General features: G+C 43.0%; 1 protein-coding gene and 2 long non-coding RNA genes across 4 annotated transcripts in view; 1 reads left to right on the top strand and 2 right to left on the bottom strand.

Annotated features, from left to right (window-relative positions):
- LOC118256110 (uncharacterized) overlaps positions 1-1,482 on the bottom strand; it is a 2,524-nt gene extending 1,042 nt beyond the window's left edge. Inside the window, exons 1-2 of the long non-coding RNA XR_004781144.1 lie at positions 1,317-1,482; positions 595-636 (exon numbers count right to left, since the gene is read on the bottom strand). This is a non-coding gene — a long non-coding RNA (uncharacterized LOC118256110). The remainder of the gene's footprint in view (positions 1-594; positions 637-1,316) is intronic.
- Positions 1-6,867, top strand: part of ADRA1A (adrenoceptor alpha 1A) — a 19,265-nt gene extending 12,398 nt beyond the window's left edge. Inside the window, exon 3 of the mRNA XM_035562815.2 lies at positions 5,753-6,867. Within this exon, the coding sequence (XP_035418708.1) occupies positions 5,753-6,273 (521 nt within the window). The 3' untranslated portion in view covers positions 6,274-6,867. The remainder of the gene's footprint in view (positions 1-5,752) is intronic.
- LOC118256109 (uncharacterized) lies at positions 5,955-20,139 on the bottom strand. Of its 2 annotated transcripts, XR_004781143.1 has the most exons (7): positions 19,761-20,139; positions 19,473-19,669; positions 16,119-16,163; positions 15,350-15,526; positions 9,652-9,769; positions 6,863-7,052; positions 5,955-6,091 (listed from the first exon to the last, which is right to left on the bottom strand). It is a non-coding gene; the product is annotated as an uncharacterized LOC118256109 (long non-coding RNA). The 2 variants fall into 2 exon arrangements; XR_007709181.1 differs by having other exon boundaries at positions 19,473-20,139.

Genomic DNA, 20,139 nt, shown 5'->3' with positions numbered 1-20,139 from the left:
TGCGCACTTTTCCTGATCCCTTTGGGCTCTTAAAGCCCTGAGAACACAAACGCTAACAGCACTGGGTGGTTCCCTGCTCACAATGAGCACTGGTACCGCACACAGCTGCTCCCTGCAGGCTCTGAATATGAGGCCATGACCATTTTGCAGGTTTGTGCTGGTTCCTCAGCACACCTGGGTACAGCCCTGATCTCCTTCAAGCACTATTGGAGCCATCCCACCCCGTCTGCCTTTTCCTGTGCTTTGACTCAACCACAAAATTTGTGACGTGCAACAAAAAAGGGAGAAAAAGTAGTGAACTGAAACAGAGCTGCAAGATTTAGCCATGGAGCTGGATTTTAACAACACAACGAGGTCCACAGGTCATAAAAATCTGTAGGATCTTCTTCCTGTGGTGCAAAGGAAACAATACATAGTAAACACTGCAAATTTCTGAAGTCTGGGAGCTTCTAAATCCCTCGGTGCTGTCCGTCAGTGAAATGACGCCCGACATCAGCACTGGCTTTTAAACAACCTGTAATCAAGCAGCTCTGTAACTTGTGACTAACGACAAAGTCAAATTACATCGTTGTGACTGAATTGGCACTTACTCACCGGGAGGTGCAGGGAAAACTTCTCTGTCAGATCTGGAGAAACCTTAAGTTCACAAACAGGAAAATAAATGATGAGGGAAGGGAATGCAATCCTGACATTTTCAGGGAGAGTGATGAAATACTTAATGGCAAATGATCTCAGGGGGCTAATAATACATTCTGCTTTATTTAATTTTCATCTAACAAACAATTGCATTGTGCTAGTGACACTTGAAAATCCTCAACCTTTTGAAAACAAAGCAGGAATTCAAGCATCATTTAGTCAATCTAAAGTCAAAGGCATTAAAGGATCAGTTGAAGTTTTCTTTGCTTTTCTTCCAGCACAAACTGTAGAGGGACAATGGAAGAGGAAAGCTCTGAACTGTATTCGGTTTTGCCACTATTCACTAGTTCATCCCTGACAGTGTAACCAGGCAAGACATTAAGGCCTGTGAACAGGGTGAAGAATTAGTTTTTTAAAAAAAATCTTTTCAATTCTCAACCACTGCTCGCCATCCCACCTCTGCTGGAGGATACCTGGGTGGCAGCACTTGATTAGTCTAAGGTTACAACCAGCCTAGAGTGAGACAATTAGGAAAGCTTGCTCTGGAGAATCGGATGCTATTATAATTCTTTTTTCTCAGCCCTGGCTATTGGTAGGCAGGTGTCCAAATCCAAGCTGACACTAATTGGCAGCCACTCAGTGGCCAAGGTTTGGATGGCCGAGGTCTCTGAACTACTTACCCCAAGGGTGGATGAGTCATGCCAACAAAGCTTTGCTCAGACACTGCTCAGGGCACGTTTTCCTCTGTCCGTGAAGATCCAGAGAGCTGAGCATCACTGCGTAGCACTTGGCCTTTCCTCACCCTGCAGGGACCCTGATCACCTTGCCCAGCCCTTGCACGTGCACGGTGTCCCTGGGAGCACAACATGAACACCCTCCCGTGCCAGGAGGAGTGCAAGGAAATGAGGTCGTGAGGAGCTAGCTGCCCCCCAGAAGGGAACGGCCTCTGTGATTGCTTCTATAAGCAGACTTCGATTGGTTTTGTTCATTTTACAGTACAATATCTCCATATTTAGGAGTTGGAAAGGCCAAAAGGCAAATGAGGTCTTCTACTTCATCACCCTATATGTCACAGACCAAAGGTTTTCACCTAGTTTCTCTGTAGTGCCTCACTGCTACATAGGAAACAGACAACCTTATACTGAATACCTTAAAAAAAAAGAGAATTCACCACTCCGCTTTGTTATTTTTTCTCATGGTTAATCACAGCCATTGTTAAAACAAACAAACAAAAACCCACCCATGCTTTATTTCTACTTTGACCTTGTCTGACTCGAACTGCCGGCCACTGCCTGGTTAGATGTCTGCACACTGAACAAAATACTTTATCACCAGGCTCAGCAGCACTGTTTGGAAATTACTCCGACTTGCTAGATACATCCACCACTGGTATCAATCATGACAGCAACATTACTGAATTTTAAACTCCTGGAAGAAAAGAACACATTCCTAATATTCTGTGGGAGGCGTGATGGTCCCCAAAGACCCAGGGAATACAGTATTTTCCCCCTTTTGCCAGATACTCTGGCAGGGAACAAAATAAGCTAGGGAATGTTTCTGAACTACAGAGCTAACCAGGTGCCTGCGCTGCTTTCTGGGGCCATTTGAAGAGGACACCGGACTTCTGTCAAGGCACTACACAAATACTAATGTGCCCATAGCTCCTCGCTACGGTTCTGCAAAGCACAGAAGGATTTGGCCCACTGTACAGAAGATGCAGGAGGTGAAATAATTTCTCTGCCCTACACAATAGCTCAGCAGCTCAAGGTTTAGACAAACTGACCTTGATTTATATGGCTCTGGAAGTTGACGAAGCTGTTGGCATAAGTAAAAAGAAGATCCATAGTATCTCTACTTTAATTTTACATCTAGCTCTGTTATGTATTGGGTTACATATTGGGACTATCAGCTCCAGCCCCAGTTCCGCCAGGATTCAGGATTCTACTGACCATGTTTCTTCCTCTTGGCATCAGGACCATTTCATTTACAGGACATTACGCAGTTATAACAAAGCCTGTAGGCAGAGCTTTAGCTGGCCTAAACTTACAGAACATCACAGACTAGCACAACCAAATGCAGGGAAGATAAAAGCTACTGTCCTCAAGCCTGAGTCATATCCATTCTGGAAGGAACGAGTTAACGACAACGTGTGATGGGACCTACCCTAGCAAAGTTCGTATGCTCTTAAAGCTACTTCAGTTTCTTTTCCTTTCTCTGACAGCGCATTGTTCCAAGGCAACAAATCTCTACACTGATGAACCAAAAATGGTTACATTAATAAATTAGCATGCAGATCTCCCTCTACTCCCCCCCAAAAAAAAAAAAAAAAAAAGGAGCAACAGACAGAGTCTGACACTGGCTCTTTACTATTTTTAGCAGGCTTTGGCAAGGCACTTGCATTCCAGTTAAAGGGAGCCAGAAGTTGCAGCAAACAGGAATTGTTATTGTTTACCCATTTTTACACTCAGCCTCATGTTGCTGATTCCCTAAACCTAGATTTGTTTCACCTTTTGCCTTGACACAACATGGGGAAGCAGTGGATATGCTGCACCTAAATGAAGAAATAAAGCGAGGATCGAGCGGGATTTGGGCATTTCAAATCCTTTTGTATTTTTCATCTGCCAGCGGCTTCAGCCAGAAAGTTCTCCAAGAAGCTTATTTTGTTGTTTTTCATTACAGGAAAGCAGCAGTAATTTGCTGAGACGTGCCTGCTCGCTCATGCTAAACTGCAAAATAGCAATTGCTGTCTTTAGCACAACATTTTTTGGTCTTAAAACACTTGCCAGCATTGAAACTGATAGTGAAAGTGGTGTAACTAGCCAGCTGCGAGCTCGTGTTGGCTGCCTAGGTTGCACCTGGAGCTGAAATCTGAGGTTGAGCTGCTGGAATACAAAGAGCAAGCTCCTCTGGTACTCTGTGCGTTGCCTTTGGGTATTGTGACTCACTTCCCTGCAAAGCAGCGGCTGCTCCGACGTGCGCCCGACAGCTGGGGTCTTGGGGGACTGCTCCAAAGCCAGGGATAAGCGGCACGATAACCTTCATGACAGCAGCGCGTCCTCGGGGCCGTCGGTGCCGCTCCAAGCCGGTGCCACGGGCAGACAGCATTGCTCCACACAGTACAGACCATGCTCAGCAGAAGCAGCGCGCCATTAATCACCCTGCACTATTTGCGTCTCTGGTGCAGGCAATATTTTGATACGTTCTCACACAGGCAAAAAACACCCTGAGAATTCCTCTCCGGCTTTCTCCACTTGAAAGCTTTTGCTGCACTTGCTGTAGCTTTGCTTGGCAAAGATGGGAAGCAAAAGACTCAAAGCGAAGTTCAGCAGCTCTCGGAATTTAATTAGGAGGCTCCCTGATTACATTATTAGCTTTTCCAGAGTCAGTGGAGGTCTAAGAAACAGATCAATCCATGTAGAGCTTAGGAGCTGCCTGTAGAAAATAGGTAAACTGCAGAGGATGACAAATGTATAGATAAAATCTTCCCCAGCATTTCTTCCAGCATGCACATGCTTACAATTTTTTGGGGGGAAGCAGGAAGAGAAGGTCAGTGTTAGAAGATCCATTTATTCCATACCTGATTATAAAGGCCAAAACAAGCCAATTATGTTTTCTGGGAAATGACTTTGCTTCCCATGCCCATGGTCTGCTATCCAGATTACTGACAGTGGAGTGACAGAACTATTTTTTTTAATGTAGGAAAGCAAGTAACGGTCTTTCCCTCGACAACATATGGGAAATATTTCTCTCTTTTTCTCATTCTAGATCCACTTGACAAGACTGGTGTCTTAGAAGTGCTGTTATCACTTATTTCCCACCCCAGCATCACACAGAGTTTGGTTTTCTGTCTCATTCACATTCAGACAATACTGCTTTTATTTCCAAGCAAAGAGAAATATCAACGAGAGAATTAAAGGATCTTGTTACAATGGCTGGTTTCCAGTGTCATTCAGGAAAAGCAACAAATTTCTAAACAATTCTCCGTAAGCAGCAGTGTCAACTCTTTGATATCCTAAATATGGCTCCATAGCTTTACAGTAACATCTCTCCAGGAGGAAATCTCTTAAGTGTGAAGAACTTGCTTATAGAAGCAGTAAGATGCTCAAATTGTATTTAAACAAAAAATCAGATGTTTGGCGTTAGGGGAAATGTTCCCAAGATTTTAAATCAGCAGATATCTTGTATTATGAAATCCTACATTATCACTCATGTATTGTAATCTACTTTAAAAAAAAGCTGTTAGTAATGCTATTTCAATCAGCATGGTGACTTGAAGTTGACTGTTGTGCCAGTGAGGACTAATAAGTGCATCATCAATGACTGTCACTGATTTGCTGAATAACCTTTGTCAAACAATTTCTAATATTTTTGGATGTTGTCCTGCCTCCCATAGAATGAAAAGGCCCACAGGACTTTCCTTACTAAGGAGCCACCAAAGTTCTTGCTCTTTGAACGGTCTCTGGGAGATGAGCTTGCAAGTATATACCAGTTTCCAGTATATTCCAGTTTCAGACCCTCTTCAGTGTTCACTGACATAAGAAGAACCTTTCCTTTAACTTCTCTGAATTTTAGATGCACGACCATGAGAAAGAAAAATGTAGATTACCTTTTCCCAAAAGGCTTCAAGGGAAATTGAGCACCCAGTACTTTATCTTCTCTAAGGCTTTCAGTTGTAATGTAGTCAACCCAGTAATCCACTTTCTCAGATTCTAAAATGGTGTGGTTTTCTTGCCCTTTGAAACCCCTTTTGATGAATTCCATGTCATGGTTGTTGTTTGGCTAACTAACCTTGAATTAAAAGTCCTAGAGGAAGCAACTTCCCTTTATCACTTGGTATCAGTTCTCTTGCCTCTCTGGCTGTAACTGGGTAAATACAATGCTTGTTTAATGAAGTAGATGGCTTGAATATTGACTTGATCTCTGATATAACATCCATGTAATTGCACAACATCATACATTCTGAAAGACTAGTTCCTGCAGGAATTAGGCTTTGAGTCATAAATTTTGCAAGACAGAACAGAATCTTATTTATTTTTTTTCCAGTGTTTAAGTTTCTTTGGTTACCTGCAATTTCTCACTGCCTCTGCCTTAACACTCTGTATATTTTCCATTTTAGGTTCTTTCTTTCCTGCAATCAAACCCCCGGACACGCTTTTTAAAATAACATTTTGGCTTGGATATTTAAACAGCTGCATCAACCCCATAATCTATCCGTGCTCAAGTCAAGAGTTTAAGAAAGCGTTCCAAAACGTCCTGAGAGCGCAGTGCCTCCCAAGGAAGCATGCAGCAAAGAAGCAATCCCCAAGTTTCAACCTCAACCATCCTGCTAGCCAAAGCATGGAAAGCAGCAAAGGTGTGGTCCGTATCCCTGTCGGCTCGGGCGAAACCTTCTATAAGATCTCCAAGTCTGATGGGGTCTGCGAATGGAAGATATTCTCTGCCGTGCAAAGCATGCCTACAAAAAACGCAGTTGCTAAGGACAAGTCCAGCTGCACTGCTGCCAAAGTGAAAAGCAAAGGTTTCCTCCAGGAATGCTGCTGTGCAGGCACCTCAGGGAACGTGGTCCACGAAAATTGTAAAGTGCCAACCATTAAAATCCATACCATCTCCCTCAGCGAAAACGGGGAGGATGTCTAAAGGACTGAACGTGCCTACTAGCGTAGGCTGGCAAACTTGTGGTTCTGCTGACGGGAGGTTGCTCTTTCTATTGGAAGTTGCTCTCTTCACTGGGAAGTAGAAGTAGAGGCTATAACAGCTGAAGGGGGTTGGGTGAAATGAATAGAGTACCGTAAAACAGTGCCAAGTCTTTTGAGGAGTGGTGTCTTAGTGCTGGGAGCCTGACCAAAGGCCCTAAAAGACAGTGAACGGCTTCAGTGGATGGTGAGCACCCTATGCTCTTCCATAAGACTGGCCCCTGCAAGTGATTTGCCTGATATTTAAAGGCCTTATTTTTCACACTATTCCCTTGTTTTAAAGGCCAACTGCTCTGATTTAGGCGCAAGGATGGAGAAAGAGCAAACTACAAAGCTCCCATACTCATTTCAGCATGAATGCTTTCAGACAGCTCCGAGTCTAGAGCCACCTCTGTGACTTTTTAATAATAAAAAGATAAACATTGATTTAACAGCCAGGAGAACTGAGGTCGGGAGGCTCAGGTCTTGGGACAGTGTTTACAGATCTCTGCTTACTTTTTGTTAAGGGACTGTGGACAAGAATGCGTTCCTACCGTGTCTTGCCTCTTTTGTTCATCTCCAGGTCCCGGTTTGGCGAGGTCCTACACCCCTTGCTGAAGAGGCCAGGCAGCTCTTTGGATTACACCTTCAGCTGGCCAGCCGCTGTGGTCCTCATCCCTGAGCTGTGCCAGGTGGGGATCTGGTGTTCTGCAGTGGCCACAAGGCTGCTGGGCCTCCACCTGTCTGGAAAGGCAGCAACATCAAATCACAGGGCACAGCAAAACTCTCTCGGCTCTTGCCCTGCTTGGAGTCGCTCGAAGTTTCCCGTGGTGCTGTGGATTTCGGTAAATTCCACTGCCAAGAGAAACTGAGTCCAAGTGGCTGCACCCCACCTAGCTTCAGAGACAAGCCGGAACTTTTCTTTTTTGTACAACCCCCTGAAATCCCCAACCAAATCCAAATGAAAATTTGCATGCGTCCTAAGTTTCTTTGGAGGGTGTCTGTGCTTTGATGTGGGTCTGATAAAATTCAAAACTAGGCAAGGCATCATCAAATAACGCTTGAGGAGGTCACTTCCACTAATCCATTTGTTCTCCTTGATCCAAGTCCAGCAGGGGACTGCTTAAAAACTCAAAAACTCCTTGCCCAGGTGCTTGCGCTAGTCAGATCCCAGGGTACCGCAGTGCCACCATCGCTGGATAAGAGCTGATGCTTTGCTGTCTCCTTGCCCAGTGTCACGCCACATTCCTCTTCTGACTCCTCCAGTGCAAACTGCCCTAAGCCTTCCAAGAGACCCTGGTACCCTGAAGTCAGGAACTTGATCCCTGTTCAGAGCAGTGGGAGTTAAGCTCATTAAATGACTTAAGGATGTACATCCTCATGAGAAAGGGCCTTCCTTTGGGAATTTGGGAGAAAAGCATTTGGAAGGATGTTATATTTTAATACAACTAATCCAAATAAATAAATAAATAAGCCGCTCAGCATCTGGAAGAAATAGGGGGAGGAATTCTCTGTACAATATTAGAAATAAGCAGCTCTTGACATAACTCCTCCTGAGCCTGCCAAGTAAGAATGCAGTTTCCTTGAAACAAGACACAAGCTTTTACTCATGTCTCGGATCCTGCACCGTGCTGCATATCTACTAGCTTGGAAAGGAAAGGGGCTTCAGATAATTTAACTTTTACAGGATAGGACCTTGGAAGGACACCTCAGTCATATTGATGAGGAATCATTGTTTATTCATCTCTCACTCAATAGTAAGTCTCCAGCATCAACAGAATTTCAGACTTCTGCGTGTTTTATTTATGCACAAATGAGGTTTCTTTCCTCCTGCAATCACGTTTGCAGCTAGAACACTACCAGAAAATTTGCAAAAAGTAAAATCCAACTCTTAGAGTCTTGTAATACTGTTGCTTTGCACAATCTTGGAAGCAGGAAGCCACCTCAGAGCCTAAATGCACTTCTTATCAATACAGAGCCTGTTTTACATGGCCAGGATGCTAACAACGCATCCCCGTCATAAATAAACGTTGAGCTCAAGGTGAAAGAACAGCGTAGATGGACCTTAGACTGGTTTTAAGTAACCAGCTCACAGACACAGGGCAAGCTAGTGAGTTTTCCCCTTCATTTGGCCCTGTTCTCAATGCATTAAAATTGTGTGATACTATTACACAATAGAAAACCTACGAAGGTCCCATATCTGCCTGTCCATTTTCCTTGCACCACTCGCTGCCTCAGATACACATCTCATAGGTGTTTTCAGGTGCTAATAAGTCACATCAGGCAGAGGACTTTCTTCCCCAAGCCTTCAAAGTAATGAGCGCACAGGGAACATGAAGCTAATATCCCCCAGCCCAGCCTGCAGTGGTCCTGCAGACGTGGAGAAGAGACTTGAGTTTGGAAGCACAGTGTTTTTCAGCCCATTAAGGTTTTGCTGTGTTTGGTGTGCCAGTAAATGGCACCTTCCAGCACTTCTACTTGGACGAATGAACTATCTAGCTCAGCAGATTGACTTAAGCAAATGTGTTTGTTCTCTCGTATGAATGCTGGGTAAGAAAGCTACAGAATGTCCCAAACAGGTTAAAATTAGAGAAGACTTCAAATCCAATCCCTAGACTCAAAGCTTTATTTATTTCCAAAAACAGGTATTCACAGACAGCAAGCCTGTGGCATTATCCTATTTTTATTTTAAACAAGAAACCCACCCCACCCTTCAAACTTTTCTTCAGGTTTTTCAATAAAGACTAGGATTTGAAACCAGGAGTGTTGAAATACCACAAAAAAATATTCTCATGGTATTTCAAGCCAAGACCAGAAGCAGAAAAGCTGGAAATCTCATAAGAAAGTCACATGAGACTCGTAGCCAAGGTTTTCAGTCTCACGGGGTTCAAATACGTGGGACACTTATTTGAAGAAAACCTGAACTCTGAAACATTTGAAAACACCCATTAAATTGAGCAAAGAGAGGAGGATTTAGTATCCCCACTGCAGCCACTTGCTGTCTAACCCCGTCTGTATACCTATTTTATAGCTTGGACCAACAAGGTCACTTGTGCCATCTCTCCTCTGGAGCACTTTACATAGCAGCTCTCCAGTAATTTTAGATTTGCTGAGGTTTCGTGGTGTCAGGCAAAGGGTTGTTGTGGAGCTACCCATGGGTTAGAACAAACGGCTTCCTCCTTTAATTGTGGAGCACTTCTTTACGCTCACTTCAGATTCAAATTATATTGCTACTACAGAAGTCAGCGTGCTGGTGGCACTGCCTGGTTTCAGGGACAGGAGCAGAGCTCCTGCCTCGGAGAGGCAGAGGTTAGAATAATGAAGTCTTGGTCTCAATCTTTACCCTTTTTGTCTGTCATCAAACGCAGTAAAGAACCTCTTTTTGTCCAGTGACACTGGAAAGCGCTCGGACCTCCGCATCAGGCAAGCCTGGTCTAGCCACACCTCTGCTGCTGTCACATCTGCCAGCAAAAACAAACACACGATTTGTCTGGGTCACTCCGAGAATTCCCGCATGAAAACCGCCCGGTTCCCTCCCCACAAGTAAGGTCATAGGCACTTGTCATCTTGATGGACATTTGGACTGACAAGTTTCAATAGCTGTAGAAGGAGTTCTAGAGGGGGAAAATAAGTGCATATTTAAACAGCACAGATTTTTTCTGTTATTTAAAGTGAACTTGGCACTGGTAGAAGAGCTACAGCCCCAGAGTCTGAAGGTTGGTCTGTATAAAAAGCACTAGCAGCACAAGAGATTCCCCGCTGGCTTGCCACCTATCATCATAGGTAAAATTTCTCTACGATCAGGACTCCATTGGGTGGGTTACTCTAGGAATACATAACAGAAGAGAGTCAGGGAGTTTAGAAAACAAGGGCAAGTTGGTCAGATCACTGGAGTGTCATGATTCTCCTTCCGTCACATCCACTGAACCACACTGACCGGTTAATTGACGTGTCCTGATGGAAATCTTTGAGGGTTATATACATCCATCTTTGAGGGTTATATACAATATACACTGTGTATATTGTATATACAGCTTCCACAGTCAGTGTTCATTTAGACTTACTGTATTATGGTTTTGAGGCTTCGCATACTCCTTCAGCTTATCCAGGTCCCAAATACAGTAAAGTTTGCCCATTATCCAAAAGTCTCCTCTTTTTTATGATTTCTACACTGCCAAGACCAAGGATAAATTATACATCATATAAAGAAATATTTCCCTTTGCCAGGCTTTAATGCCTTGAAAAGCCACAGCATTGAAAAGAGATTGGAATATCTCTTGCTCTTCTACTCAGATTCAGCAAACAGATTCACAAAGCTTCTTCAGTCCTGCAAAATTCCCCTTCTTGACTTCAATTTTCTGAAAGGTAACAGGGGCTGTAGTACCTTAAAGCAATTGAAGTCAGTTAAAAAAGCTCTTATTGCTATACTGAAGTGGAAGTCAGCTTTTCCTAGGCATGCCTGTTAGTCTCACGTTAAATAATGTTGATGTCTGAATGGATTTTTAAGAACTCCCATGTAAGATAAAGCTACTGAGGTAGAGTGACTCAGTGATTCCTTAAGGAAGATTTCAGGCATCCCATACTGAATCCACGCTTGGTAATTAACTCAGTATCCTATTCAGAGGTGCCTTTACCCTCCTTCCTGTCTTAGTATTGGTTGGATAAGTAAAACAACGCTGAAAACCAACTCAATAGGACGGGCTGTTGGCACCAGTTATTTCGGGATGATTGCTGCCATCAACAGTGCCAAAAAGCAAAGCCAAGCCAGTCTGCGAGACACTGCGCGAAGCTCCAGGCCTATCTGGGACCTCCCCAGGCAGTGTCGTTGTTTGCTAGAAGCAAAAGGCCCCCCAGAGCTCCTGAGAGAGCTGCTGGAAGGAGATGGCTTTGCGCTCCCTGCTCTCTATCTGCATTCCTCATGCCTACTTCCAGTCATCCTTCTGCTCGGAGCTCGTTATTCTCACCACCATATCAGCCCTCAAGTTGTTTCCCAAGAAGCCCAGGAGCCAGCTAACGCTTTTATGAATGAACCCATCCGGTATTTACTCTGCTTCTTGCCTAATTACAGCGAGATGACAGGGAGAAGGGCAGACCCTTTGACCAGACTAATCCTGTCTTTTCCTATCGCTGCACCAAACTAAACCTTCCCTATCAAGAAACACAACCACCTACATCTTGAAGGCACTCACGAGCAGATTGTTTAATGCACGACAGTATTATGAAAATCGAGGCACTGCAAGAGAGTTTCTGATGCATTAAAGTAAGATCTTCCACACAGCTTGATAAACGTAATTGAATCACTTATTTCCCAGGAGGAGATTAAGCATTTGTATTCGGGATTCAAGTAAAATGTCAGGCCTTCTACGCAGAACATGCTGCATATTTCTCATACTGGCAGAGAAGGAGAAAAGTAGCAAGCATGAGCTAAGGGGAAATGAATTGCTAAAGAGGAGAGCCATGTATTGTGAGCAAATATAAGAAATAATGTGTTTTTTTAGTTCCACGACATGCTCAAAGGGCCGGTTAATGTAGATTGCTATCTGTTAAGCTGAGCTTAAATCCAGCCTGAAAAATTCCTCTCCTTTAGCATCACGATACCTTTGGATCTTTTTCAGAGTCAAAATGCCCAAGTGTTTACACCAAAACGCAAAACTGATTTTCCACGTGTCAGACTAAATGACAAGACCTTCCTGTATCGATCTGCATTTCTACTGTCAAAACTTGGTCATTTTTCTGAAGAAAAAAAAAAATACAGCCTGCATTTCAGCAGATTTCCACTTAGACAGCAATTCCACTCAGCTAATTATCGCAGCATCATTGTTTTGTGGCACAATACCTTTGCTGAATAATGTTAAATACCTGATTGTACTTATGTTACAACTATGGGAGTTGTATGCAAGCTGGTGTGGTTTTATTTTGTTTGTTGGTTTTTGCTTAGCCAGCCTTTGGTTGCAGAAAAAATGTTTTATTTCTCCTCTGTCTGCAGCAGCATTTTGCCTGCATGTTGAACAAATTTGGCTGCCAATGGTTTCCAAAGACATTTCTTGAAATGGGCACTGCATTTTCTGGTATTCTGATGTCATTGAATTTTCTATATGCTGTTTTTATAGGCCTGTTTATTATGCAACATGTTTGAACAGTCATACTGGTCATTTCCTTGAACAAAATTGAATGTATATGAAATATTGCTCAGTGAACAAATAAATTATTGGGGGGGAAATGTGCACTTTGTGACATGTGAGCTACAGGTTTGTTTGCCTGGTTTTCTTTCTTACATTTAAATATTTATATGTGACCTTTCCCTTACCACAAATCCCTCAAGTAGAGGATCAGGTGGACCAGGTAGAGTCTTCCTGATTCTGTTGATCTCAGTGGTTATAGTGGGAGTGAGGTACACGGAAAATAAAGGAATCACACTTGTGTTTCTTCTGTAAAAAGTCAGAGTTCCCAAACAATTTGAAAGGAGACTGGTCCTTACCATGCTTATTCAGTTTGCTTACAGTAAAACATCAGGTCCCAGATGAAATCCAGTCCATTTTGCTGTATCCCTTATAAACAAACACTAACAGAACAATCTCTGTCAACCCAAGAATGTAAATCCTCTTTGGGAAAGACAGTGCTGAATGACTATTTTCCATGATTTATAAAGGGAAAACAGAGAAGGAAAGAGATTTCCAAAACAGCTGATACACTAAGAACTTTGAAAGCCCTGCCTGCAGTTGTCACTGGTGAAACCCTTGAAAATTTCACCCTAGGTCTCAGGAAAACTAAGGAGAAAAACTGCAAGAGGAAAAAACAACAACCATTGCTCTTCTGCTTCTTTTACAGATCTGTTCTTCCTCTGGCACAGGATAAACGTTTGCCCTGTATTACTTTGTATTGTAGGAGAGCCTCAGCTTCACTGAGGACCAAATTTTGGCCCTTGAATGATGCAGACATTGCTCTACAGAATTCCCATTTAAATTTATGGATGGATGTGAAGATATCGCAGCTATAAATAACAGCTTACAGCGTCAGAATGCTTTTGTGATCAGTACCTTTACTGCCAGATAAAGGAAGTTATTTTTAGTCAACAGTAGGAAAATTTTGTAGGAAATGTGTATATTTTTGTACATATAAAATAAATTCAGATAAGACTACGTAGGACTACGTCAATCTTTCTTAGTTGCAGCTCCTCCTCTGTTACAGAACGCGTGTCCTTGCCGTGAACCTGGCAGCAAACCTGCCAGGTGAGGACAGGAAGGAATTACATTTTCTGACATACTGGATGAGGATTTTATTTTCCTAACTTGGTCATGATTTTCTGACCTTCAGCACGTCTGAGCACTTGCACTGCGTTTAAATTCCCCTCTGTGCAATGGATGTGACATATCCCAACTGTCCCAGGAATGCTGAGCCTCATAAAATACCATCAATGATTTTGAAAAGCTGACGTATGTCAGGAAAAAAAATAAAACCTGTTGGTGCATTTGTTTCCTTTCTTTACAGCTACATGAATTCGGCAAATGCTGCCAGTGCTTTTTCTGGGATAAACTTCCTACCCCTTTCCGGTTCCTCGGACGTCCGTGCTAGATTCTCAGCAGCTTCTGTCCGCTCAGTTCCATCAATAAACTGCCCCCATTGCATCCTTTTTCATAAGGACCAAAACCCTGCAGTAGGACAGCACTAATGGCACAGTGAGAAAGAGCCGCGAGGCTGCTACTTCCACCTGTCCTCAATGTGAAGGGAAAAAGAACAGCTTTCACTCAAATCCTGACCATGGGCCAGCACAGCTACTTCACTGCCAGGAAATTCAGCCCAAGGCCCTTTCTGAGACTACTATGGACTGACTTTGAAATTATGTTAAGCTAAAGTTTATGAAATAGATTAAGTTAAACTATACTTAATGTATATTCAGTCTGAATGCAGGATTTAATAACCCATGGACCCGTGAGGCCAGGGGGCTGCTTCATCTTCCAGAGAAATTCTGCTAATACTCTCCAGAATGACTGGGTCTTTTTCATAAAGATGCAGACCCAGTGGGAAATTTTACTACAGTTATAATCATCGTCTGCTGCAGGAGAAAAATCTTAGTGCTGCAGCTTTTGTCCTGTTATCTAGCTGCAGGCAAAGGTCAAAGCAGTCAACAGCTTTATTGGGGTTCAAACACTTTTACAATGGTAAGTGACACGTTGTGCTGGCAATCTCAGGAGAAGCAAGAGCAAGAAAACATCCAGGTTTTTTCTTACACATTGTTTTGGCCTAATGCTATCAGGTTTTAAAGGAACCTTTTGCTGTTCATTAAAGTGTAAGTGAGCCAAACGGGTATTCGTTAATCCACCAGCTCACATAATGCAATTTCCAGCTGCTGATCGTTATCAGAAAGCTGCAGAATTGACTGAGTAGCTTTGGAGAATGGCTGCTCTCTCCCTGAGATAACGCTGTTCTCCAGACTTGGCCAGGAGACATTTGTGTGAAGCAAATACATTTGGAGCACCTATATGGACAAGGCTAACAGTGATCTGTCACTGCTGGCTTAGCTTATCACTGTAATGATTAGCTCTGTAAGGGACAGATCCCCAGATACAATTAGAAGTGGCCCTGTTAATCTCACAGTCTATCTCCCAAAGCAAGGAGAACATGCAGAAAATGCATCAGAGAGAAGGGTAATAAATTCTGCATAAACATTTCTAAGAGTTTAACTGAAATCAGGACCTTAGCTTGTACACAACAGAAGAGACATAACAAATAAGGAGCGGGATTAAATTTCAGCTGAGGATTGTACCCAAACACACTTCCACACCAGAACACATCTTTTAGATTTTATGGTTTGTTATAACTGAAGTGCTGTTCTGTTTTCAAGAAAACACAGCTCATGATGGATAGAAGCTTTCTGGGTATGTTTTCTTTTTGTTTTGCATTTTCTTCCTGGCATTTTGGCACAAAAGTGGAGGGGAAGTAAAAAATGAATGCCTCCCATATTTGAAAAAAGTGAAGGGCTGATCTTGTTTCCCTTCAACCCAATTAAAAATATATATTGGAGCAGATCCAGCATTCCTTACCACATTGAGCAGTCAGTCACCACGGAGTCCCAGTATTCCCAGCAGGACAGCTCACCAGACCACCACCTTTGTCTCCTTGTCTTGAACACAGTAAGATCCAGTTGATGCAAACCAAACCTCACAGAAGTCATCAGCACCACAGCCTGGAAGTCGTTCCTTTGCTCTCAGGAGCAATCCCTGGATGCAGAGAAGTAATACTGGTTTTTAGAAGAATTAGCAGGAAATGCGGGTGAACTTTTACAGATCCAAGAACAGTGAGAGAGTCAAACAAAGCCCTTTTGTTATAATGCTGAACTGAGGGTGTTCTGTTACCGATCAGTATACACACATCCTTTTCTTCATATAGGGTATAACATCACTTTCTGGACAAAGCCTTGAGGTTTTGGTCACAGCTAACTTCATTTGGTATAAAACTGATCACAGTTTAACCCAGCAAATAATAAGTTAGCACAAGTGAATGACTCCCCAGACCTACGTGTTTTATTCCCCACTTGGCTGATAACGCAACACAACAATAAAGCCCTGTGACATTATTAGTAGTGACAAGATAGCATTTAAGTTTCCTTATGCTATGTTGGGATACCAGTTAATTTCCCCTCCATAGATCTGCTGGCTAAAGGCTAAAAAGGACAAAATAGCCTGCAAGAAGTCGAGAGTTATCAGCTAATCTAAAGGTTTATTTTAGAAACTTAAACTCTGCATAAGATGCCTTCCTTCTCAAACAGGAAAACCTGCCCTTAACTTGTTTACCAAAAGAAAGTGCACATACCTGATTTTGTAGATCCTCAACTTGTTCCTTCAGACCTTGGTGTACCTATTGAAGAGCAAAGGGAAGAAAGTGTTAGAGGGCTTCATTAAACAGCCCATTTGTTGCTCATTTCCTTGCTATGGACATTCACACACTCACACGTGTGCCTGGCTCTGCTTTTTTCACCCCTTCCCCCTAACACACACCTGATTCTCTTTTTAGCAGCTGATCCTGGTGATCACTACTGGTTGAGCTGCCCAAGGGTGTGGAGACCAGGGCTCTGCAGCTGCACGCTGCTTCTTACCAAATGACAAGTCCACCTCTGACCAAGGAGACAGGATTTTTATGGGGCACTTTTTCCAGCGGTGGAGTGCAGACACATGGCACCTCCACCAAACTAATGTGCTCCCCTTTTTGGTAGAATTAATTAATCTGAGCTGAAATCCCCATTAATACTATCCTGCTTCAAGGATCTGTGGAAGCCTGAGGCTTGCTTAGCACAGACAACATTTTAATAACAATAACACAGAGCAACCACTACCTGACTCCATATCGTTACTGAATATCAGTATGTAATGCCAATAGTAGGATCTAAAACCTCCGAATCCCAACTTTTCATCAGTTATACAGCCTTAAGCTCACAATAAAAACAGGGTTGGCCAGGGAAACATCTAGTTATAGATGACAGGACATCACCATGTTATAGATGACAACCCTTATGGTGGAAAGGGTAGCTGACAGCTAGGAAATAACAACCCAACCCATGCTGCTGAATGCTGAACCCACCTTCTGTCCAGTTTTCATGTTAACCTACGCAGTAATGATAAATAAGAGGAGTGAATGAACCCAGCAACACATTCCCTAGCTAGAGCAGCATCTCCCTTCCGATAACTACATTTCAAATACTCGTGAGTTTTTAACCATAACAGACCGACTCCACAGAGTCGAAAGCTGGAGAAATTCCACTTGGACGAAATGAAATCCACTGCAATATTTCAGGCCAGCTAAGGCTTTGCTATACCAGGCTCTTTTGTTTCACTGGTTGGTTGGCTTTTTTTACAATTATATAGCCATTTTAATAAAATTCACGATCGCACTGTGTTGTTTGGTGTTGACACAAAGCTGAAGAGCTGCTGTCTGCTCCCTCACTGGTAGTTTTTTCCTCATTACAGCTGCTGAGACAGAAGCAGCTGGCAGCAAAAGCTAGCTCATGATGTTAGGTTTTTATTAACACTACCTATCCTTAGTTGTGACACCTCTTTATCATCACGTTGCTACTGGAAATCACACTGAGCTAGCTTGAGATGAAACATTTGCTATTTATTAGAGAATCAAGTAACAGTATCGAAGTTTATTGGCCCCATGCCTCTTAAACCAAATATCCCATATGTTGGCAGCTCCCATGATTTATCCTTGAGAGAGACCACGCTATCTGAACTCCAGCTCAGGGATTCCAAAATGCTACTTCAGTTTCAGGAATGTTCCGCGTTTCCCTTGAGAGTCATAAAAATCTCAAACTAATGGTGCTATATCCGGAGATGTAGTGGAGGAGGAGGCTGGTAGGGAGAATATTACCAGTTAGTCTTAGTTTTTAAAATAATTTCTTTCCTTGGGCGTATGTAAAAGGGAGGACAAACCAAATCTGCTGGTTACAAGCAGTATTGTTAATCATATTTATCTTGACTTTTGAAAAAACAACTCTTTTCCAGTTTCACTAGTCCTCATTCAGAAGACCATCACAGCAAAATCACTTTCTACATAGGAAAAAATCTCTCTTAAATCAGTTTTTATCAGTACTTAGCTCAGGCACTGCTGTATGGTGTCCTGTACTGAGACAGCTGCATTTAATCACCAGACTGTTTCTGGTGTTCTGCCTGTCTTTCCCCTGCTCCAGAATCAAGCTCCTATTTACCTACCTCAAGAAAGGCATGTGACGTTTTGATGCTAACAAACATCACAAAATGTGGAGGCAACAAACTGCAATTGCTGTTTGCTTAAATTCACTTGCTGCCACTCCTCTTAAGGAAAATAATATTTAGAACGTGCTCAGTAAACCAAGTAGCTTGTTTGGTCTCAGGGTTTTCAAGCAGAATAGGCACGGCAGGAAAACTTAGAATAACCAGCCCAGGAGGAATTTCATTGCAATGTTAATAGAGAACTTGTTTCAGACAGTTCAAATGGGATAAATTCATGCCCTCCCCCTCGTCAAATGCCTGTGCATTCCCATCTACTGTCTGAATAGTTATATGAGAATTTATAAAGTGCACAGAAAATCTGAAAAGCCAAAACCATGCCAATGCAAAGAAAAAAGAACATGTACTTATTTATGAGCAGTAAGTCCAGACCTATAAATTGCCTCCTCCTTTTGCCAAAAGAATAGGTTCCATGTGGTTGTTAGTAAGCTATTTTAAGGCACTTCCATGCTTTTCACTGTGTTGTTATATCCAAAGAACATTTGATTGGGAATTCAGTTCTCTAATTCTGAATGCATGACACATACCCCAAAAGAGGCAGTTAAATTAAATTACAAGGCTTGGTTGGGTTGTCGTAGCATTTGTAACATGCCTGGAGTGTTTGCCGGCTTCACCGGGAAATATCTGAATATAAATCTCATCTCAAGCTATATTTACATATGGATCTGGGCATACTGAAAGGCTCCAGAGGACTCATAAGAATCATATACCCCTTCCTGGTGCTGCAAAGGGATCATGTCTAAATGCTCCAGAACCCAGTGTTCACATCAGGCAGGATACTGGGGACATCTGTTTTGCTGGAAGCTATGTATAAAAATAAAATTCAGCATCTATTGAAGCAGGTGGCAAACATCAAATTGGCCAATAAACACCTGTTGCATCCGCAGCACTTGTCCCGGGCATGTTCGGTACAGCCTTGCCATCTTGTGGTCTGCTCAGCTCTGCAAGTTTGAAAGGCAAGTTGGGGTAAGAAGAGGATCTGACAGCACAGGTGGGAAGAGAAAGCGATGCTACAGTAACTCAAGAAGTCAGGGAAAAAGATCAGGGGAGAGAGGGAGTTGCCCCCAGTCTGTTTGCTGTCCTATTTTACACTGCTGTATGCTCACTGTCTGCAGTGGGGCTACTGGTTTAACATTGGCAGTTCAGAGCCATGAACTTCACTACCAGGATTGATTTCTGATCCCACTAGCAGAAATGACAACATATAGGGAGGACAATCTGCCTTCCAGAGGCGTGTACAGGCCAATATAGGCATGTATAGGCTCATCCTGAACGCACCCATGGGATCCCATTGCCCCCCAGTATTTGCACCCTGTGAACTATGCTGATTTCTTATGCTAGTTGTACAGGAATAAAATATTTGGTGTAACTGAGTAACATTGCTACCATGTTAAACACTTACAGAGAAAAGTTTCCTCATGGTTCAACTGCCAGGTGCCTGTCTTGGTAAAGAAGGGATTTCACCCCCGTTCAGTCCGTCGCTGCAGAGGTGTCGTGGTGGGTTGGGGAGGTGCTGGAGCCGGCCAGGCAGCTCTCAGGGATGGGAGGCAGGAGGGGAGGTCAGCCTCAGAAACATCAAGAGCAAATGCCTGCAAATAACTGAGAAGACCAAGGAAATGTTAAGATTGACACGGCAAAATCAGCTCTTCACCTTGATCACAGCAGTGAGCTAACAGGGCTAAATTCTTACCTTCCCTTTATACGGCCAGGGTTCCTCCATCCCTGCAGGTATTTTGCTCACGCCAACAGAGGAAACCCTGCTCCTAAAGTATTTTGGGGAAGAGCAGTTTGTGAGCCCCATGGCAGGGGGCACAGCTTCAGCTGCTGTAGGCAGGTTAATGCTGGAGGCGTGAGAGCCAGCAAAGCAAAACATAGCTGGAGAAGGTACGCTGCTTTGTAGTGGCTGATCTTCCGCCTTCTTGAATTCCACAAACTCTGGGAGCTTTAGAAATGCATTAGCCTAATTGGTGTTGTTAACCTAACTAGAATCATATCATCTTAATTTGTATCGAGGTTAATTTTTGTTTAGGAGAAAAATGGCTAGACCTTTGTTTAATGTAGCTATGTAT

This window comes from Cygnus atratus, chromosome 27 (genome assembly GCF_013377495.2).
Source record: "Cygnus atratus isolate AKBS03 ecotype Queensland, Australia chromosome 27, CAtr_DNAZoo_HiC_assembly, whole genome shotgun sequence".
Taxonomy (NCBI): domain Eukaryota; kingdom Metazoa; phylum Chordata; class Aves; order Anseriformes; family Anatidae; genus Cygnus; species Cygnus atratus.
This window is presented reverse-complemented; position numbering and strand designations above follow the sequence as displayed.